This window comes from Bufo gargarizans, chromosome 3 (assembly GCF_014858855.1).
Source record: "Bufo gargarizans isolate SCDJY-AF-19 chromosome 3, ASM1485885v1, whole genome shotgun sequence".
Classification (NCBI taxonomy): domain Eukaryota; kingdom Metazoa; phylum Chordata; class Amphibia; order Anura; family Bufonidae; genus Bufo; species Bufo gargarizans.
This window is the reverse complement of record NC_058082.1, coordinates 461,504,957-461,525,673: the sequence shown is the minus strand read 5'-3', so window position 1 is coordinate 461,525,673 and position 20,717 is coordinate 461,504,957. Positions and strand designations below refer to the sequence as shown.

At 49.4% G+C, this 20,717-nt stretch overlaps 1 protein-coding gene across 6 annotated transcripts in view; it reads left to right on the top strand.

Moving 5' to 3' along the window:
- The window catches only part of BCOR (BCL6 corepressor), a 143,329-nt gene that overhangs the window by 103,796 nt on the left and 18,816 nt on the right, over positions 1-20,717 (top strand). For 2 of the 6 annotated variants that reach the window (XM_044283628.1, XM_044283624.1), the window contains exons 1-5: positions 6,433-6,961; positions 12,997-13,128; positions 14,268-14,343; positions 14,807-17,524; positions 17,868-17,921. In XM_044283628.1, coding sequence (XP_044139563.1) covers positions 13,043-13,128; positions 14,268-14,343; positions 14,807-17,524; positions 17,868-17,921 — 2,934 coding nt within the window. In that variant the 5' untranslated portion in view covers positions 6,433-6,961; positions 12,997-13,042. Of the gene's footprint in view, positions 1-6,432; positions 6,962-10,420; positions 12,897-12,996; positions 13,129-14,267; positions 14,344-14,806; positions 17,525-17,867; positions 17,922-20,717 lie in introns of those variants that run through there. The other 4 variants (XM_044283629.1, XM_044283627.1, XM_044283625.1 and 1 more) reach the window with 3 other exon arrangements.

Below are 20,717 nucleotides of genomic sequence, written 5' to 3'. Positions count from 1 at the left end.
GTTTTGGCTTTCCGTTTGTAAGATTCGTTCAGAGATCTCACAAGCGGTCAAAAACGGGTCAGTTTAGCCATAATCCATTCTGAATGGAAAAGGATCCGCTCAGAATGCAACAGTTCAGTCTCCATTCCGCTCTGGAGATGGACACCAAAACCCTGCTTGAACAGTACATCGCTGCTGTGATATAGCATTCAAGTCACTGTGAGCGCCGAGGCCTGTGATTGACCGCAGCGATCACGGGACCAAGCCGCCTCCTGCTCCTGCAGGGATTGGAAGCATCAGGAACTTTATAAAAGGGAAAGTGCACTTTACATAACCTTTTGATATGCCAGAGTGACATACCAAAGGTTTTGGGCGGTGGGGGCTTAATGCTGCGACCCTCGCCGATCACTAAAACAAGGAGTTAGAAGTGTTGATTGAGGGCTGCGTCTCCTCGCTGCTGAAGATGGACATGAAGCCTGCCTCAATAGAAAGTCCCGATTGGTGAGGGTCTAATCACTCAGACCCCTGCTGAGTGTCACTCTGACATATCAAAAATGAACGTGTGTGGTTACTCTTTAACAGGATTTTTCTATTAACAAAATTTATGTACCCTCACCGATCCCCTGTGGGAATGGAATAGCAGTACACGTTCACTTCTATGGGACTGCCAGACATTGCCCGGTGCCTTACTCCATGCACTCCGGCGTTCAGACCGCTAGCGATTATATCTGTGGGTGGAAGATAAATGTTGATGAGAAAACCTCTTTCTGGATTGTCCCATCAGAGACATTGCAGTTAATTGCAGCAGGTTCCGCCACCAACACAGAGATTCAGGGGGGGTGGGGGTCTTCTCTGACCAAACATTTGGCTGTTTATGTAATCACTCAAGTCTGTAGGAGCCACAATCCTGTTTATGTTCTGGCTCATAGAAGGCAGACCCGAGTGATGGACTTCTACATGTCCTGACAGGGCAGATATGGACACGAGAAAACCCCTATAAACGTCCTCCCTTTATTTCAGGCTGCCCCTGACCGAATGGCGTTGAAAGCCTTTTCTCCTGGTCCAGAGCCAGGACAGTGGTTTTCTGTTAGCCACCATTAACCACCACATTCCTGGCCAGTGATTGATATGCACTGCCCCACTGTTACACAGCAGGTGCCACTGAATACAAATGCTAAAGGCGGCCAAACACATTACATAATAGTCAGGGAATTCTGTTAACACCTTATTGTGTATTGGATCGGCCTAACTGGACCCCGACATCCCAGGTTTGGGGGAAACAAGAATGGGCCAAGTTGAATTCTAAAGTGTCATCATTTCCCACCAATCCCCCCCAGGAGCTCCTCTTCTCCCTCGGGCAATACCTATGCACACTTAAGGGCCCTTCTACACCAGCCAAGGATCAGGGCACATATGGGGGCTGAGCATTCCTACAAACAATTGTTCCCTATAATTGTCCATTTAAGTGTGCCACCGATACGAGCAAAAGACTCATCTGTCAGGATCGCATTTTATATGCAGCACATCCCCGCGGCCAGCCGTCCGGTATAAATGGGGTCTGCTGCTGGCAAACAATGAACCTCTGTGGGGGAGCCTCTCTCTAGGGGAGGTGGGGGATATAGCTGGCAGATAAGACTGTGTTCACACTTAGGTCATGAACTCCAGTCATACTTTCTATAGCCGAGCTCCTCTTGCCATCAATAATGCCAGAATCACAGGCGTCCTAGGTGACCATTAGTATCTGTCGGTGGAGAGGCGGTGTGAATACCTGCCACTGGGGTCTCAGCCACCATAATACACATGATATTGGGGGGTCATAGCTGTGCCTCCACAGTGGCTCTCTAAACATCCAGCCGGGAAGGATCCCCCCATTAGCCAGAAGTGTGACTAGTGACCAGTAACTGGGAACCCCTGGGCACGGAGAGGTCCGAGCTACATTTCAGGGAGCACCAGAGTCGGGGTCTGGGCTATAAGAAGCTCGTTCATTGCGGCTCTTGGAGGGAGCAGCCACTTAATGGTGCTGGAGCCGCGCTCCGAGGTGGTTATGAGCCTCAGGCTGCGAGCTCAGTGTGAGAGGGTTAACGGGAGTGAAGCGCTCATGTACAGAACAGGGAGAGGTGTTGGAAGCTTAGCTGCCTGCAGCTCTTGTGAGGACTCTGAGGCCATAGACAGTGGAAACTGGCGGCCCGCCAAGCTGGAGAGGGAGGAGGGCGGCGAAGGAGGGCGCCGGCAGCGGAGAGCGAGAGAGGCGTGCGCCGAGCACTTGTCTGCGGAGAGCGGGGCTCACACAAAGGCGAGCGCACTGCCATGGAGGGGGCTCGGGTACAAAGGGCAAGCCATTATCAGCGGCTTCTACAGGCGCCAAATCGGTACATAAAAGGCGCATTCCGCAACTGCGCTCCGACGAGAGTCATGGCTGCCATAGACAAAGTGGTCCGTCACCTGGGAAAGCTGGGTGACGGCTATAGCCGCCATTGCACAGGGCCCTGAGCCTTGTCGTCACCTTCCCCAGCACAAGAGCCCTTATACGTGGGGCCCCTGACAATATAGCGGCTGCAGTGCCCGCTTACCCCGGGGACTTCCATACATGTACTGGTAACATTACAGCCACAGTCGGGGACACCAGATGATTTCCCCATGTTTGGGGAAGGGAACAGCGCAGATCGCGCAGCCGGGGCAGGATCTCCTTTCTTCTCCAGTGTTCCCGGCGCTGCGCTTCTAGTCCGGGAAATACGGCTTTCTCCGCGTTCACATTCAAACGAATCTCGGAGCCAAGCGAGGAAGTTCAAGGCTCGTGTGAATGCAAATTCTTCTGCTGAGAATGAGCCTGGACCGCGGCAGACGGGGCTGGAGGGGCTGGCGGGTCGCTGCATATTGCTGTCAGATAGTTTATTCAACCCCCCCCCCCAACAAGCAGACATTAATAACCCCTGGCCATGTCTTCAATGTCTGGGATGGAAAACCCCTTTAAAGGCTACTTTCACACTAGCGTCAGTGTTTTCCGGTATTGAGATCCGTAAAAGGGTCTCAATACCTGAAAGAAACGCTTCCATTTGGTCCCCATTCATTGTCAACGGGGACAAAACGTAACTGAACAGAACGGAGCGCACCAGAATGCATTCCGTTCCATTCTCATATATGCAGCTTTACTTTCCATCCTGGGATACGGAGCAAGACGGACCCGGCATGACCCACGATGCAAGTCAATGGGGATGGATCTGTTTTCTCTGACACGAAAGAAAACGGATCTGTCCTCCATTGACTTTCAATAGTGTTCATGATGGATCCATCTTGGCTATGTTAAAGATAACACAATGGATCCGTTCATGACGGATGCAGACGTTGTATTATCAGTAACGGAAGCGTTTTTGCTGAACCCTGCCGGATCCTGCAAAAACGCTAGTGTGAAAGTAGCCTAGGCATCTTTGATAAGGAGCAGCCTGCCGGATCTCTCTGCCTTCCGGAATTGCCAGAAGAAACCGCATCGCCGCCAGCCTCCATTATAGGGTCCGGATCTAAAAACACTAGTGTAAAACTAGCCTCAGACTACTTTCACATCCGGCAGAGGTTCTCAAAACGGTTCAGTTTGATTTAACTCATCAGGATGCATCTGTTCCGTTAGGATGCGGTTGTGTTAAATCGAAATGGAGCAAACCAGATTTTAAAAAAAACGGATCCGGCACCTTTGTCTTACATTGCCTTTAGTGACAGATCCGGTTTGATCCTTTTCGATCTGTGGTTTTGTGTCTGGTCACAAAACGGAATAAACTGGAATGGCATGCATCCTCCCATTCACAATACATTGGCCCTAAATGGAACCGTTTTAGCCCGATTTTGAGAGATCCTCTGACAGATCTCAAAACCGGAATGCCAAGACACTAATGTGGAAGTATCCTTAGTTGTCCAGTGACCATTCTGGCCTGATCTAAACTATGGCTGGGAATAGAGCATAGTGGTGCCCTGTTACAACCATGTTCACATCAGAGACAGAATTTCCATAGCAGATTCCACCATATTTGCCAGGAGAAATGACGTTGCATGCAGCACTATTTTTCCCATCAAAACATTGGACGCCTTTGCAGAGCCTGATAGACGCCATTGTAGGACAGTAGGATCCAGGTGATCATTAGTACAGGAGTCCTGAGCCCCCTGCAGTCATGCAGCAATTGACTGGAACAGTGGTTTAGCATGCAGCGTGTCTCTCCCCTCAAAGTCTATGGGACTGACAGAGACAGCTGCGTACAGGGCCTGGCAAACGCCATTGCACACCCACCGCTCCTTTCTGCAGTCGTGCAGTGAAGGTTCAGGACTCTGATAGTAATTGGCAGGGGTCCCAGCCGTAGATTGATGTACAGTATCTCACAAAAGGAGTCCACCCCTCACATTTTTGTAAATATTTTATTATATCTTTTGATGGGACAACACTGAAGAGATGACACTTAGATACAATGTAAAGTAGTCAGTGTACAGCTTGTATAACAGTTAAAAATAACTAAACACACAGCCATTAATGTCTAAACTGCTCGCAACAAAAGTGTCAATATTTTGTGTGGCCGCCATTACTTTCCAGCACTGCCTTAACCATGGAGTTCACTAGAGCTTCACAGGTTGCCACTGGAATCCTCTTCCACTCCTCCATGACATCACAGAGCTGGTGGATGTTAAAGACCTTGCGCTCCTCCACCTTCCGTTTGAGGATGTCCCACAGATGCTCAATAGGGTTTAGGTCTGGAGACATGCTTCGCCAGTCCAGCACCTTTACCCTCAGTTTCTTGTGGTTGTCTCGGACGTGTTTTTGGGGCGTTATTATGTTGGAATACCTCCCTGCAGCCCAGTTTCCTAAGCAGGGGGGTCTTGCTTTGCTTCAGTATGTCACAGTACATGTGGGCATTCATGGTTCCCTCAATGAACTGTAGCTGCCCACAGCCGGCAGCACCAAACCATGACACTCCCACCACCATGCTTGACTTTAGGCAAGACACACTTATCTTTGTACTCCTCACCTGGTTGCCACCACACATGCTTGACACCATCTGAACCAAACAGGACATGGTTCCAGTAATCCATGTCCTTGGTCTGCTTGTGTTCAGCAAACTGTTAGTGGGCTTTCTTGTGCATCATCTTTGGAAGAGGCTTCCTTCTTGGACGACAGCTACGCAGACCAATTTGATGAAGTGTGCGGCGTATGGTCTGAGCACTGACAGGCTGCCCCCCACCCCTTTAACCTCTGCAGCAATGCTGGCAGCACTCATATGACTATTTTGAAAAGACAACCTCTGGATATGACACTGAGCACGTGCACAAGGCCTGTTCTGAGAGGAACCTGTCTTGTTTAACCGCTGTCTGGTCCTGGCCACCGTGCTGCAGCTCAGTTTCAGGGTGTTGGCAATCTTCTTGCAGTCTAGTCCATCTTTATGTAAAGCAACAATTCTTTTTTTGAGATCCTCAGAGAGTTCTTTGCCATGAGGTGCCATGTTGAACCTCCAGTGACCAGTATGAGCGATAACACCAAATTTAACACACCTGCTCCCCATTTACACCTGAGACCTTGTAACACTAACGAGTCACATGACACTGGGGAGGGAACATGGCTATTTGGGCACAATTTGGCCATTGTCACTTAGGGGTGCAATCACTTTTGTTGCCATCGGTTTAGACATTAATGGCTGTGTGTTGAGTTATTTGAGGGCACACCTGATATACAAGCTGTACACCGACTACGTTCCATTGTGTCAGATCTTCAGTGTTGTCCCATAAAAAGATATAAAATTTTTACCAAAATGTAAGCGGTGTACTCACTTTTGTGAGATACTGTATGTGGGGTATTAAAGGGGATGTGTGACTGCTGGTGCCTCCGCTAATCACCGGGCACAGATGCGCACTGCCATTCCATTCAGCTTCATGAGACTACACGAGATAGCCAAACGCTTGTCATCCCCGACAGCCCCGTAGGATACACCATTGCTTTTGGTGATTAGAGTAACCAACATCAAGGACATTACATGTACTGCAGAAGCTCCATCATATGACCAGGCTACTATATGGTGGTCCCTTAAGTGTGGTTCTAGGTGCCCAGAGCCATGTATCAGGGCTGTCACATCAGAGAACGCCAGTAATCGCTCTCATCTCTGGTATGGGGGAGATAGCCACCAGTCACCTTAGGAAATTCCAGCTGGTTGGGATTGGTACTTGGGCACTTATAGGGCTGTGGAGGTGATAGGTGGTGTGCAGGTGTCCGGCACAGGCAGGAAGGCAGAGAGGAAAGAGACCGCTCCACAGGAAGAGATTACACGGAGGAAGAGATGGAAAGAATTAGCGCAGCCCTCCGCGTGTGTAATGAGGACATGATGGGGAGACGGGCAGGAAGAACGAGGGGGATGGGTGGAGGGTAATTGCCGCCTGTCTAGGGAGTGTCAGCGGATTACTGACGGAATAAACAGCCTGGGCACGGAGGTTGTCAGGCGGTGGCACATTCTCGTCGTGTGCTGCGCCCTCCGTGCGCCGGGCTTCCCCTCAGCGAGCCGCTTCCCCAGCCCCGCAGCCGCCGTCGCTCCCCAGCTAACACCGGGGGAGGAGAGGGAGGAAGCGAGAGGGGGAGGGGGGCTGGCGCGGCTCCTGCTGCCGCCTCCCACCGCTCATCTTTCTTCTTTCCTGGGGGCTTCGGAGATTGACCTCGCTAACCCACCCCCCACCCAGCCAGGCAGCCGGCGCCGCCTCCTCCCGGGGAGGGACGGATCATTCTCCTCGGCTCCGCTGTGCGCACCAGCCTGCAAATAACAATAATAAACTTTAGTACGTCCGCTGCGCGTCTAGAGAGAGCAGCGCGGGGATCGGCGCTCCGGCACACGCGGGATTTAGCAGGACACGCATTTCTGGGGAGGATGCTGCGGCTGGACTGCCTTATTTACACCGGGAGCTACAAGGAGGATCAGTGCGGGACACGGACCTCTGCTGCCTGAAGCTTCGCTGGAAGGAGAACCAGGTAGGAAGCAGACCTGTCTGTACGGGCTCTTGTCGCCGGACCGCAGGCACTCTCTATATGGGGGTCGGGGCCGCAGGCACTCTCTATATGGGGATCGGGGTGTCGGGACCGCAGGCACTCTCTATATGGGGATCGGGGTGTCGGGACCGCAGGCACTCTCTATATGGGGATCGGTCACATATCGGGGTGTCGGAACCGCAGGCACTCTCTATTTGGGGATCGGAGTGTCGGGACCGCAGGCACTCTATATGGGGATCGGTCACATATCGGGGTGTCAGGAACCGCAGGCACTCTCTATATGGGGATCGGAGTGTCGGGACCGCAGGCACTCTATATGGGGATCGGTCACATATCGGGGTGTCGGGACCGCAGGCACTCTTTGTGGGGATCGGTCGTCTCTAGGAAGTTGCCTTTTGTGTCAGCGATCTGAATGACTGCGCTGTGTGCAGGTTGTCACTGAGGGGGACATCGGGAAAGTCCCGGAGTGTCTGACCCTGTGTGTGCGGACGCGTCTATTTCACCTTGTGTGCCATGGTGTGGAAGAGTGCGATCGTTCTGGTTTGGTGAGCTGGTGCTAGTTACGCCCGGCTCCGCTGCCGTGGTTAGGTATTTGCGCTTGGCGCAGTCACTTTGTCCGGCCGTGGACAGCTGAGGACCCCGCTGATACAGCAGCCCGGGTGGTGCTGTGACCCCCCGGTCGGTGGCGGAGCCTCCCGCAGCGCAGATGATTAATCTTGTGTGCGGGCAGAGCTGAATTATTAACCAGGAGTAATGGTTGCGTTGCCGCTGATTGGCAGTGCGGGAGATGAGGGGTTAAGCGGCTGCTCCCGGGAAAGCACGCCGTATCAATCGCGTCTCCCGGGGAGCGGGATGTGTCGGGATTAGAAGGAGTTAAGTCTCGCTCTCTTGCGATCACCTAAGGACTCCTGGCAGCCGCTTGTTTGTTCAGCCGCCTTCTGGCTGCCGACTTCTCTTCCGGCAGGTTAGGGCTGGTAATGACGGGGTTAACGAGCGCCAGCTCCCCTGTGCGGTGCGGCATTGTTTATTTCTATTTTCCCTGACGCGTTTGTTGCACTTTTGAACTCCTGGACCGGAGGACACATGACGCGACTCCTGTCCAGAAGTCGCTGCGGGTTTTGTGCGGAGCCTGGGCGGTCGTAAAGCACTAATTGCTGCGTTTTATGACGGGCTGGATGTCGCCTGTCGCCGGCGGGGAAAGTCCCGGTTGCGCCCGCGGTCCTGTCATTTCCCGGAACAGTGCGCAGACCAGACGTGAGCCGCACGGCCGTCTGACTGGAGATATGAATATGGAAGCAATTAGGCGAGATGGGCCATTTCATAAGCGCAATAAAGCACTGCGGGCTGGGAAGTGACAGCTCTAATGCGCAGCGAGAGGGCTCCAGCCGTGCGTTACCGTCTCACTGCGCACTTAACCCTTCGCGGACGGGGCCCCGCACTGGCATCCGATGTGGATGGCACATTCCGTCTTTCCTCCCTCCCATTCAGTCACAGGAAGCGGCCCGGCACTAAACAAACACTGATCAGTCGGATAGGGATTCATGATAATGAGTTAGCCCGAGGGGAGGGGGCGCTACAAAGGCAGGAGTTGACTCAGGCACTTGTCAATTACAGCCGGCTCGGGCTGGAATCCCGGAGTACAAGCCGCCGCTCCGTTATTAGTAACCGCGTCTTTGTCTGCCAGGATTCCGGACTCGGTGGCACAGGTCTATGAGTTATGGCTCACAGACGGCAGTAAACTAGACCTGGCAGACTTATGGAGCGCTGCCCGTGAGGTAAACTTGTCACCACCAGACGCATATTACCGCAATGTAAGAACGTGTCCTACGTGCGGCAGCGGCAGCTCTCGGCGTGATTAATAGCGATAATAACGCTTGTGCCGCTCCAGGAAATACCAGGCGGACTGACGGATTATATGTACTATTACCGCACGGGCCGATACAGCTGCGTTTTCTTTTTATATTGCAGTAGTTTTCCTGTTGGGCAGGCAACATGGCACAATTCTGTGTGACCTTTTGCAGGAATATGGCTACATACACGGCAGTCTGTGTTCTGCGGTTCACAAATTGTGGATCCGCCAAAAAAAAAAGTGCCATCAGTTTTGTTTTTTTTGCGGATCCATTGTAACTGCCTAAAACGGACAAGAATAGGACATGTTCTGTTTTTTTTCTACAGAACAGACATACGGATGTGGATATCACACGGTGTGCTGTCCGCATTTTTTTGCGAACCCATTGAAATGAATTGAGTCCGCATCCTATCCGTAAAAAAACGGAACGGAAACTAAATGCGTTCGTCTGCATGAGGCGTATGTTTGATACTGGAGATTGCACTGCAAATTTTCTTTTAAAAAAAAGTTCTGATTCTACCGAACCCAAATTTTGTGTGATGCCTTTTTTTAGGCAAAGCTCTTGATTTGGGTAGAAATAATTCAGACCTGAATCGGACCCGAATTGAATTTTAAGAAATTCACTCAGGGTGCCATGCAAAAATGGCTTTGATGTAGTAAGAAATCTACGAGAAAACGGAGGAGGCCCGTTCATGTCGGACTATTGGCCTGGGAGGGTATTGCCCGGTGCACAGTCCCGTGGCAGCCATCCCGTGTCTCTGGTGGGACCCTTGGTGTCCGGGCAGTGACTGAAGATGACAGGCGCCCCCGCCTCCCTTCCCTCTGGAGCCGTCAGCGGCGCAGTTCCCTCACTTGGCGCGCTTTCCCCCGGAGCGCATGATGTAACCCGCTATAAACGCCGGGGAGCGGAGCGGCGCGCAGTCCTGGCAGAGATTAGCGCTCTGTCGGGCCGTGTGATGTAGTGAGACACATAAACACTAAACCTGCTGGAGCAAGTCAGCGCATAGTTTGGCTCAAGTGCCTCGCGCTCGTAAGAAATGCGATCATTGTGTGGAAGCAGCTGTTTCCCCCTACACTGCGCCCAGCACGGCGAGATAACTGTCTCCTGTCATGTGTCCTCCAGCCATTAACTCTTCGTTAGCCTTCCAGGACGTCTGGCACTACACGTCCCAGGCTTTCCCGGCCTCGTTCCAGAGCATAAAGGGTGAAGCCGGCGTTCCAGCTCGCCTACAGCTGCGAGGAAAGTCACAGTGGAGGCTGTAAAATAATAATAGGAGCCTGTTTAATTCTCGGATCGCGTCTCGGCACAGCAGGGGGGAAGCAGGAGGCTGTGTGCCGCCATGTGTGTGCCCACTGTCCTGGCATTGGAGACGGTCTGAGCTGATTAGACAGCGGCTCATTATTTCTAATAAGGCGCAGTAAAGCCTCCTCGCATTACACAACCGGCCTGTGTGAAAATATATATATATATATATATATATATATATATATATATATATATATATATATATATAATATATTGCTGTTTCAATAGAGGAAGGTGGTGTGTTTTTGTTTTTTTGCGGGATTACTGGCAATGGGGCTCATTCACACTGCACTGTACCGGATTAGAGATGCGTCTTCACTAGATGCTGACTGCCATGGGTGTTATTTCTAAGAATCCGTCTCGGCGGAGCCATTAGAACCCCCTGTGATGTATCGGTCGCACAGATCTCCCGGGCACCGAGCCTGTGCCCACAGTCTGGATGCAGCGTTGTACAGACTCCGCTATGGTGGCGTAACATTTTGGGGTACGTCCGCACGAGACGTAAAATACAGCGGAAAAGTCCCTGCGCCCAAACATCCACCGCTGCAAAAAGCACAGGTATTACATGCGGTTTTTAGCCACAGCTGTGCCTGGGGATTTTACCCCACAGAATCCAATCCGCATCGCAAGTCACTTTACACAGCATGTGGATGTAGATGGTGCGGTTTTGCCACGTGTGGCATCATGAACCTGCATGCTTTCTTACTACGGTTTCAGTGTGGTTTATGTTTTTATACGTACATCTTGCTAAATATGTCTTTTACTGGTACAAAAAAAGCTATGTAAAAAAAAACACAGCAGAAACGCATGTGGTTGGATGCAACTGCATTGTCTGAATACAGACTATCTCCTTGTAAGTGGAGGTTTTCTCCCCCTACCATATGTATGGAGGATGACATTTGTCTTTAGGATTCATAGGAAAGTTCCCGGATCCCCCTCCCCTTGCGCTTTGTCCCATGCGGTTTCTGGTGACCTTTGTGTACTGAACTCGTCAGTGGGGACGCGGTGTGCTCGGCCGAGTGCACAATGGCGGCCGCCCGTGACCGGCTGATTCCACGTCCGGTGGAGCCGGTGGTGTGCAGCCCCCTCCTCTGCTTATTAACCCGGCATTTAGCAGCGCGCCCTCCCCCCGGAGCAATTACACTCCAGCCCTGGAATAAATCATGCGCCGCGATAATCCTGTTAATAAAACGCAGCTTGTTCCTGCCACCTCTGCTGCTCCGGCACATGGCGGCTCTGCTGTGCGGGGGTAGACCGGCACATCGCGGGTGTGGTGTACACACTGTACATAGTTATCACTCTGGATCTGGCAGATGACGCGGGTCTTATGGAGTGCGTGTCCATGTTTCCTGCTGCAGACACCAGCTCAGGGTCTATGTCCATATTCACATGGAGCTTCCTGCTGTGGTATTTGGTGCCGATTTCTCTTGTCTTCAATCATAAAGTCTGAGCCCTGCCCGCACCAAGGAAGGACATTAGGCACAGAGGGGGTCATTTACTATCGGAGATGGACTGATTTTAGGCGGATTTCTGACTGTCTAGGACTGCCGAGGATGCGCCGATCAAAGGCCGAGAAATGAGGCTGTGTATGGTGCCTAGGACATGTGGAGGCTGCCCCTGTGTATGGTGCCTAGGACATGTAGAGGCTGCCCCTGTGTATGGTGCCTAGGACATGTAGAGGCTGCCCCTGTGTATGGTGCCTAGGACATGTGGAGGCTGCCCCTGTGTAAGGTGCCTAGGACATGTAGAGGCTGCCCCTGTGTAAGGTGCCTAGGACATGTAGAGGCTGCCCCTGTGTAAGGTGCCCAGGACATGTGGAGGCTGCCCCCCTGTGTACGGTGCCCAGGACATGTGGAGGCTGCCCCCCTGTGTACGGTGCCCAGGACATGTGGAGGCTGCCCCCCTGTGTACGGTGCCCAGGACATGTGGAGGCTGCCCCCCTGTGTACGGTGCCCAGGACATGTGGAGGCTGCCCCCCTGTGTACGGTGCCCAGGACATGTGGAGGCTGCCCCCCTGTGTACGGTGCCCAGGACATGTGGAGGCTGCCCCCCTGTGTACGGTGCCTAGGACATGTGGAGGCTGCCCCCTGTATATGGCTGCTGTGGGGCACTTTCCTGTCGCACTCCCCGGCCGTTCTCCGGGTGGCCCCGGCGGGCCGACTGTCAGGAGATGAGCGCTTCCCCCGGCGGCTCAGACGATTGATCTCCCCGCGCAGAGCTCTGCATGGCGCCGCTCCTCTTGATTAGAGCGGAGACAGCTGTGTACACGGAGCGCTAATGCCGCGCTCACCGGACGCGGGGATTTCTCGGTGGCGAGGCTGATAATCCCCGGAGATGTGCGCGCCTGGCTTGATCTGGAAGAACAACTGCTTTTGGGATTAGGCAGCCGCGCTGGGCGCCCCCTCCCCCGCACACTACGTGCTCTCTCCTCGCAGCCGCGCCGGAGCCGCACGATCACCGCCGCGCTGACATGTCATCTATCAGGCGCAGCCTGTGATTTATAGACGTGCGGGGAGCGCGGGGCTCATCTATAAAACCCACGCACTCCGCACCTAATGGCCATTGTTCTCGGGGGGAAGGGGCTTCTATTGTGCCTGTGTGGTCCCGGGGCGCGCCGCAAGGGTTAACCCCGCACAGCAGACGTCTGATAATGACAGCAATTAACTGCCATAGGCCGCCTGCAGTCTGCTGGGAGCGGAGCCGGGAATGTGATTGCGGGTGACAAATGGCTCCAGCGTGGAGCGGGTTAATGAGATCAGCTCGTAAGTTGCTTTTCCCCTGACCTATGAACGACCCCCATTTGCATAGCCCCTGTATTGCTGGGAGCAGCCTCTCACCTCCTTCTCTCCTGTTTCCGCACAGGGGACAACACCGCCACAAGGGAAGGCTGCACTGCTAAGGGGGCGACATGCTGTCCGCGACCCCCCTCTATGGGAACGTGCACAGCTGGATGAGCAATGAGCGGGTCCGCATGTGCGGCATCAACGAGGACAGGTAATGGCCCTAATGCATCTCCATTACAGCATCTGCCGAGCGCCGGAACACCGTCTACTAGGTAATCCCGGAGAGTAGGGAATCCAGCGATCTGAAGAACGGGATCTACTAATACGTAAATTTGAGGGACACTACACAATAAATAATCCAGCGATCCCCTCAACCCTAATCTGAAGAACCAGATCTACCAGACGTCCCCCTGCCATGTAATAGAACACGATGCAATAAGTAATCCAGCGACCAACCCCCCCCCCCCCCAGCCATGATGTGAGGAACACCATAATGTGAACAGGATCTAAGAATCCTCCGATCTCCCCAACCCCAATGTAAAGAGCAGGATGTAATAATAATGAACCCCCTCCACCCAAATGTGTGGAACACGATCTAATGAGGAATTCAACCATTCCCCCAGCCCTGATGTAAAGAGCGGGATCTACTAATAGGTAATCCAGCGATCCCACTAGTGTACTGACAATGTGAAGGCCCCTCCAATGGTCCTCCCGACCCCCGGTGTAGCGCTTCTATTCCACTGTCGCGGTACTGATTAGGGAGGGTTTTAGCTGCTTCGCAGGAGCGACATCTGCAGGCCACATGTGGAACTGCTTAATTTTCAAAGATCGTGAAGAAGAGAAAGCTAAACTGCAAAATAAGTGATAGATGAAGTCGGTGTCATTTGTAGGGAATTAAAGGAGGCCTTTTTTATATATGTCAAATAGATGACTAAAATACCACCATGCAATAGTGACCTATGTTAAATGTTAGGCTTCTTGTAGGTGTTTGAAGTGTTGCTTCTATCCTGCCCATAGACCTGCCAGTATCTGTCATGTCATATCCACTGAAGCTTCAGCTCAAGATTAGTGGATAGGGACCACATTGTGACTAAACAAAATATACATTTTAGCCTCTCTAAACACAATCCTTACACGAATGACCATGAAAAATGCATTTATAGATATTATATCTCAGTATTATGTAAAGCTTGCCACATTTCAACTCGGAAGGATTCCACAAGTCCCATCCTCAATAATAACAATGTATCAGATTTGTTGGTTCATATTTAATAAAGAAATATTCCTCTTGTAATAGGGTTTAGACTTGAAGTTGACCATAATCCATAAAATGTCTTAATCTCTTCTCAGGAAAATTCTTCTCAGTGATGGTGACCTTCAGAAAGCCAGACTCGAGCTGAGAGAGGATCATCTCGGTCACACTTTGGTAAGATTCCTTATTATCCATACAGCAAGGCCATATTTGATGTTTTTTGAGGATTTTGTGTATTGTGTAGACAGATGTTCTTCTCTTTATCAGATAGATAGAAGATAAATGTCTTAAATGTCCACATAAATCAGGACTACCAACCACTTAGCGTAAATACTGTGAAAGGCTTAAAGTTCATTTTCTAATATGGGAAATCCAACGGCCGTGCCTTTGTTCTAAACCCAAACCTGTGTCATTTCCTAATGGGAGGCAGATAGACTAAGAGGAAGCCAAGAGCTTAGACCTGACCACCAGGAAACACCAAGTGAAAAAAAATAATTATTGGCTGTATAAAATCTCACGAAAGGCAGTAGCATGAAGCGTAGTTTTACAAAATGTGTATGAAATATTCAGTTACTCTATATTTATAATATTGATGATTTATTTTTATTTTTTATTTAACTTTCTTTTTCTTGGATAGGTGGATGCAGCAGCTGTTCATCGAATGGATGGCCTAACCGCTCTCGGCATGGACCGGGCAGGTCTGATGCAGGAAGGATTGAGAGTCCCAGGGGGCATGGTCTACTCTAGTCTTTGTGGCCTTGGCACAGAAAAAGTTAGAGATCCATCCAGTTCAATCCCAGGGCTTGGATATGCACCTGACCGAAATACTGAACTTCAGTTCAAGCCAAATGCTGCTGAATCAATGGAGACTGCTCAAATGACGGGAAAACAGCCCAATGGTTTTAACTCTTTGTTTAAAAACCCCCCAGGACTGCAAAAGACACCTGTCCCTACAAGTGAAGCACTGGTTTTGGACAGAACAGTAAATGACAAACAGAGTGCACTTGGCGTTAATGGTGCTAATTATTTAAGGATTCCTTGGATGCACTCCTATATGGACAGTGCCTCACCAGCTATGTATCCATTCATTGATTCACCAAATAAGTATTCTTTAAATATGTATAAGGCGTTTCTACCTCAGCAGTCGGCTTACAGTTTGCCACAGCATTTAACCTACTCACCGGTTTGCCCGAATGGTGAACGCTTTGTATATCTTCCACCTTCCCCGTATGTAACCTCCCACATTCCAACAACCCTGGCACCACCTATGAGGATCCCTGCACCTTCTGCAGCTCCTGCTATACCCACTACTGTTCACTGTTTAGAAAAGAGCTTACCATGGAAAATGGGGATTAATCCAGGGTCCACCGTTGATCCTCATGCATATTCCCACCTGCAAACGGCTAAGCAGCCTAGGATGCCATGCACAAAGTCTATGGCTAGTAGTATGTCACCCGAAGCCTCACTATTGTTGGCACCTTCTCGGAGACCGTCGCCTAGGCTTCATCATTCGACTCAACCAGTTGGAGATGGCTACTCTGATTATCAGTCATTTGTTAAAATCTCAACACCGCCTACATCTGTCTCTTACACAAAACCACACACTAGTATAAACAGTGACCTCACACCTTTAAGGCCACCTAGCACCAAAAGTAGCAAAATTCTTGACGGAGAAAATACACAGATGCAAGCACCCTCAAAAAGGTATACAAAAGATAGAAAGGACAACAAGTCTCCTAACTTGTTAGAAAAGCAAACACTTCACAAAGAAGGGACTGAAAAACCACTGGATTTGTCATCAAAGCTTAGTGATGCTGAAATGTCAGCCATGATGCTTTCAGGGCGATCTGGAAATGCCATAGGAATGTGCACCAGAGACATTCAGAAAGAAGCCATATCTCCTTCTGCTGGTGTTAGTGCTGTGTTTAGACCTGAAATGATCAGTACTGCTTCCTCATCATGGGTAGTGCCTGGTATGAGCAGCGCCGAAGACATGAATGGCATCATTATGCCACTTAAAAACAAAGCTTTGGAGAGGGTTATGCCACAACAGAGGAGTTCTTCGTGTCCCCGTATGGGAAGCTCTGAAGTAGTAATTCCAAGCAGTCCGGGCTGCATCACAGGTGCAGGACGCCCAGCATCTGCCTCACCTGCACCAAATGCCAATGGAGAAAGAAAAACTCCTGAAGACAGCAGTAAGTCTGCTATGCAACCACAACATCCACCTGCTAGCTCACTTAGTAAAAGCAACAAAGTAGCAAAGCCTTCCATAATGGAACCAACCATAAAAGTGAGCGAGAATGGGCTGCCCCCAGCACCTATGTTCTTGCCTCAGAATGAGTCCTTTTGCTCTACACCTTTGGCTTATCCAAGCAGTTTTCTCCCATATCAAGTTTCGGAAAGCCTTGCGATGTCTCATTTACACGGAAAAGCTCCTGTCTATCCTCACCCAGTTTTATTGCCCAATGGAAGCCTTTTTCCTGGTCCAATGGCACCAAGGCCTGGGATTTCTTACAGTATACCAACCAACAGAGATTACATGGCTTATCAAGAGACACTGGGTATGGTGCATCCAATATTGCTACCACCTTCTGCAATGGAAATAAGCAAAGATGACAAGGCAGAGAGAAGGTCTAGGTCACATGAAAGACCAAGGTATGAGGAACCTGCTGGCAGGAGACTGTTGGATATATCAGATTCCACACCAAAGCTCAATTTGGAAGCCTCAGAAAAGAGCTTGAAGTCCCAACAGTCATCTGCTCTAACCATGAAGCAACTTTCTAAGACGGGAATGCTATGTTCCAATGGAGAAAGAGATCCAAAATGCGAGTCTAACTTTGCTATTAATGGTTTTGCACATGAAAAACATATCATGAATGATCTACAGAAACCAGAACTGGGGGCACAGAGCAGGGATTTTATGGTATCTAGGGAGGAGAATCCAAGAAAGAATGATTTTCACGATTCATTTCACATTCCCAAACAGTCTCAGAATTCACCCATTTTCCAGGCCAGAGAGGAAAACCTGCCCATAAACCAGACCATGGAGGTCTCTGTTGCCGAGCTGGGTGCTCAATTCCTGATGTCTAGTCAAAATCAAGATGCGCCAACTGGATTTTATAGCCAACTGCAGGAAAAATCGCAGCCCTTTTTTATGGCAAATGGACATTCTGATACGGAAACGGCTGAGGGGACAATAAGAGACTGTTCAGATGAACTTATGAGATCCAAATCTTCAAAACTAACGAAAAGGATAGCAAACTCCTCTGGCTATGTGGGCGACCGGTTTAAGTGTATGACAACTGAATTATATGCGGATTCAAGCCAATTAAGTCGAGAGCAGAGAGCTTTACAGGTGAGTTGCTCCTCATTTTTCTCCCACCTTTTATAGAGTACCTACCTGACATAGAAAAACACGTAGCCATTTGGTGCATGCACAGCCCAACCCTTGTACCTACCTGCACTATTATCTGTGAATAATAAACTAAGTTTCCTAACTGCACTTACTGAACCGTTAAGTAATTCTTGTGATGTTTTCTAATGAATAGTGAGGTCACAGCAGAGCTGTATATGTAGTGTTGTGCTATTGTATTGTAGCAGGTAGGTGAATGTGAGCCTATAGTGTAAAAAAATTTCATGTCAAAATGTATTGGATGATTATCCAGATAATGTATTAAGTGCCCATTTTAATTACTTAGATGGAAGGCATACAAGAGGACAGTATTTTAAGTCCACCTGCTGCTTACTGTGAGGTCAGTCCTTAAAGTTTTTATTATTAGACTCTACTGCATTATTTTCTTCATTTCCAAGTCTGTGACAGGACGTGGTTTTTGTGTCTGACATCCCGCTGTAAATGTGCGTTTGCTAATTTGATGTTTACCTTGCATGTCGCCGAGCATCCGAAATATGTTTCTTTCTCCTGTAATTTCCTCATCCTTAACCTTTTGAACAATCCGAGTTTGCTCATTACGCAGAGGAAGAACGGCAGACGCATTTGTTTAATTCACCGCTCCGTTGTACGATCGATGTCGCTTGTGTATTTAGGCATGCGTATGCATTTTAAAGAGCTGCTCTATGAAGTTGTGTCTGGTGCAAAAAGGGGTCAGCCTGTCATGAAGGCTTGCGCTGTTAATAATGTCCTTGTCATTTATGGACGTGGATGCAAGCAGGCCTCATGTAGAAGTCACAACACCATAGGCTTCTTGAACAATGCAAGCTAATGTTAATCAAGTTTCCCCGCTCCTGTAATAATCGCATAATAAAAATCATACACTATTATATATAAATGTGAAAGTGCCTCAACTGTTTCAGTGTACGAGACACTCTTCTACATATAAATATATATAGGAATACGTGGTGTAAGAGCATTCATGGCGACTTTTTCTGATTAGACCATTTCAACACTGGCCACCACCAGCTGGGGTTTAGGGCACTGAACATGCCCCTTTTAAAACTGTCCATTTTAACATTTTGTCCAAAAGGACATTATAATAAAGCATGAGCTGTGTGTAAATTACTGGAGGAAAGTCATGAGAAGAGTCCAGCGGCTTCTGATGCATGTGCAGTGAAGCTGGTGTACTTGCCTTCATACGCGCATGCACAAGTATTGCTAGGCTACTATTATACCTCTGGTAACAGCCTGCTGGAATTCACCGGATCTGGCACTGGCGTATGCGGACGGAATGTCCGACGGACCCTATTAAGTATAATAGCGGTCCGGTGGAGTTCTGTATTCATTCCAGCGGAGAACCGGCAAAACACAAACTGCTGCATGCTGGAGGTGTGACACTAGCCTTAGGGCTCATGCACACGAACGTAAGGGCTCCGTGCCCGTGCTGCAGGCTGCAAACACAGCAATACACTGGTCACCAGCTGTATGCATTCCGCATCACAGATGCGGACCCATTCACTTGAATGGGTCTGTAAATATAGAGATGCGGTACGGAACGGAACCCCACGGAAGCTCTACGGAGTGCTTCTGTGGCGTTCTGTTCCGCAAAAAGATGGAACAAGTTCTATCTTTTTGTGGAACGGACAAATCGCGGACCCCATTCAAGTGAATGTGTCTGTGATCCGTATGCGGCTGCCCCGCGGTCGGTGCCCGTGCATTGCTTGTGTGCATGAGCCCTTAGACTCTTCTAATGGCTCTCTTCCAGTAATTTACATGCAGCGCACTCTGTACTATAATTACTTTTTGGTTTCAATTCTAAAACTGACATTTTTGAGAGTGTCCTGCTTAGAACACTAACCCCTAGCTGTATAACAACTTTCTGTTTAGCGCCCTAAAATCTAGTGATGGGTTCCCTTTAAAGGGAACCTGTCACCGGGATTTTGTATATAGAGCTGAGGACATGGGCTGCTAGATGGCCGCTAGCACATCCACAATACCCAGTCCCCATAGCTCTGTGTGCTTTTATTGTGTAAAAAAAACTATTTGATATATATGCAAATTAACCTGAGATGAGTCCTGTCCCTGACTCATCTCACGTACAGGACTCATCTCAGGTTAATTTGCATATGCATCAATTCGGTTTTTTTAAACAATAAAAGCACACAGAGCTATGGGGACTGGGTATTGCGGGTGTGCTAGCGGCCATCTAGCAACCCATGTCCTCAGCTCTATACACAAAATCCAGATGACAGGTTCCCTTTAAATCAATGGGAATGTAAGAGAGATTTTATTTGAAGCATTAGAACAGCATATAAAATTCAGCAACACGTTTTTATTTTGTTTTGTTTTTTTACACATGAAGCAAGTGTCTTCTCCATTTTAACATGACCCGTTCGCCCTCAAGCACCCATGGGGCCTCCTGACCTTGGGTCTAGTGACTGATCTACCGCCATCATAGAGAGATAGACGTGTTACCTGCTGCCTCCCAGTTTTCTACATCCAGAGATCAGTGGAATATTTCTCTAGTCCCACAATTCTGATAAAATCCCCATTTTGACTAATGTTGAACATCTGCAGTTGTTGGAACTGCTTTCCCGGCAAAGTAATTTCTCCGATGGCTTGTGTTTCTGCTTCCCTGCTCCACTGTGCCTGCGAACAGTTAAAGTTGAGCCCCTCCTTCTTTGCGGAGCGCTGGCAGCGTGAAGTGAGAAGGGCAGAAGTGTGCTTTTCATGAATAATTTCCAGAGAATGACCGAGCAGAGCATTGGAGTTGACTGCAGTATTAATTCTCCAATGTCAAGAGTCACATCACAAATTCATAACCGCTGTCCTTTTTTAAAGGAGACTGACTACACCTTGGTCCCAGCTTATGATATGGCGCATTAAGAAATTTCAAAGCTAGGCTTTGCTGAATCTATTAAATATACAAATTATAAAACCTCAGAAAAATCTCAGCCCTTAAGTTGCCATCCATTGTATTCAGCTATGAGATCTTCTTCTGGGAAAGATTGGTGACAACCATTTATGGTCTCCATGCTGTCTCCAACAAGGTTTCTCACCCAGCTCTCCCAGATTCCTAAATGTAATATTTGCTTAATTATTCAAGAGTTGGGGGAATGGGTCATATATATTGCTATTCTGTTTCTGCTGTGCACGG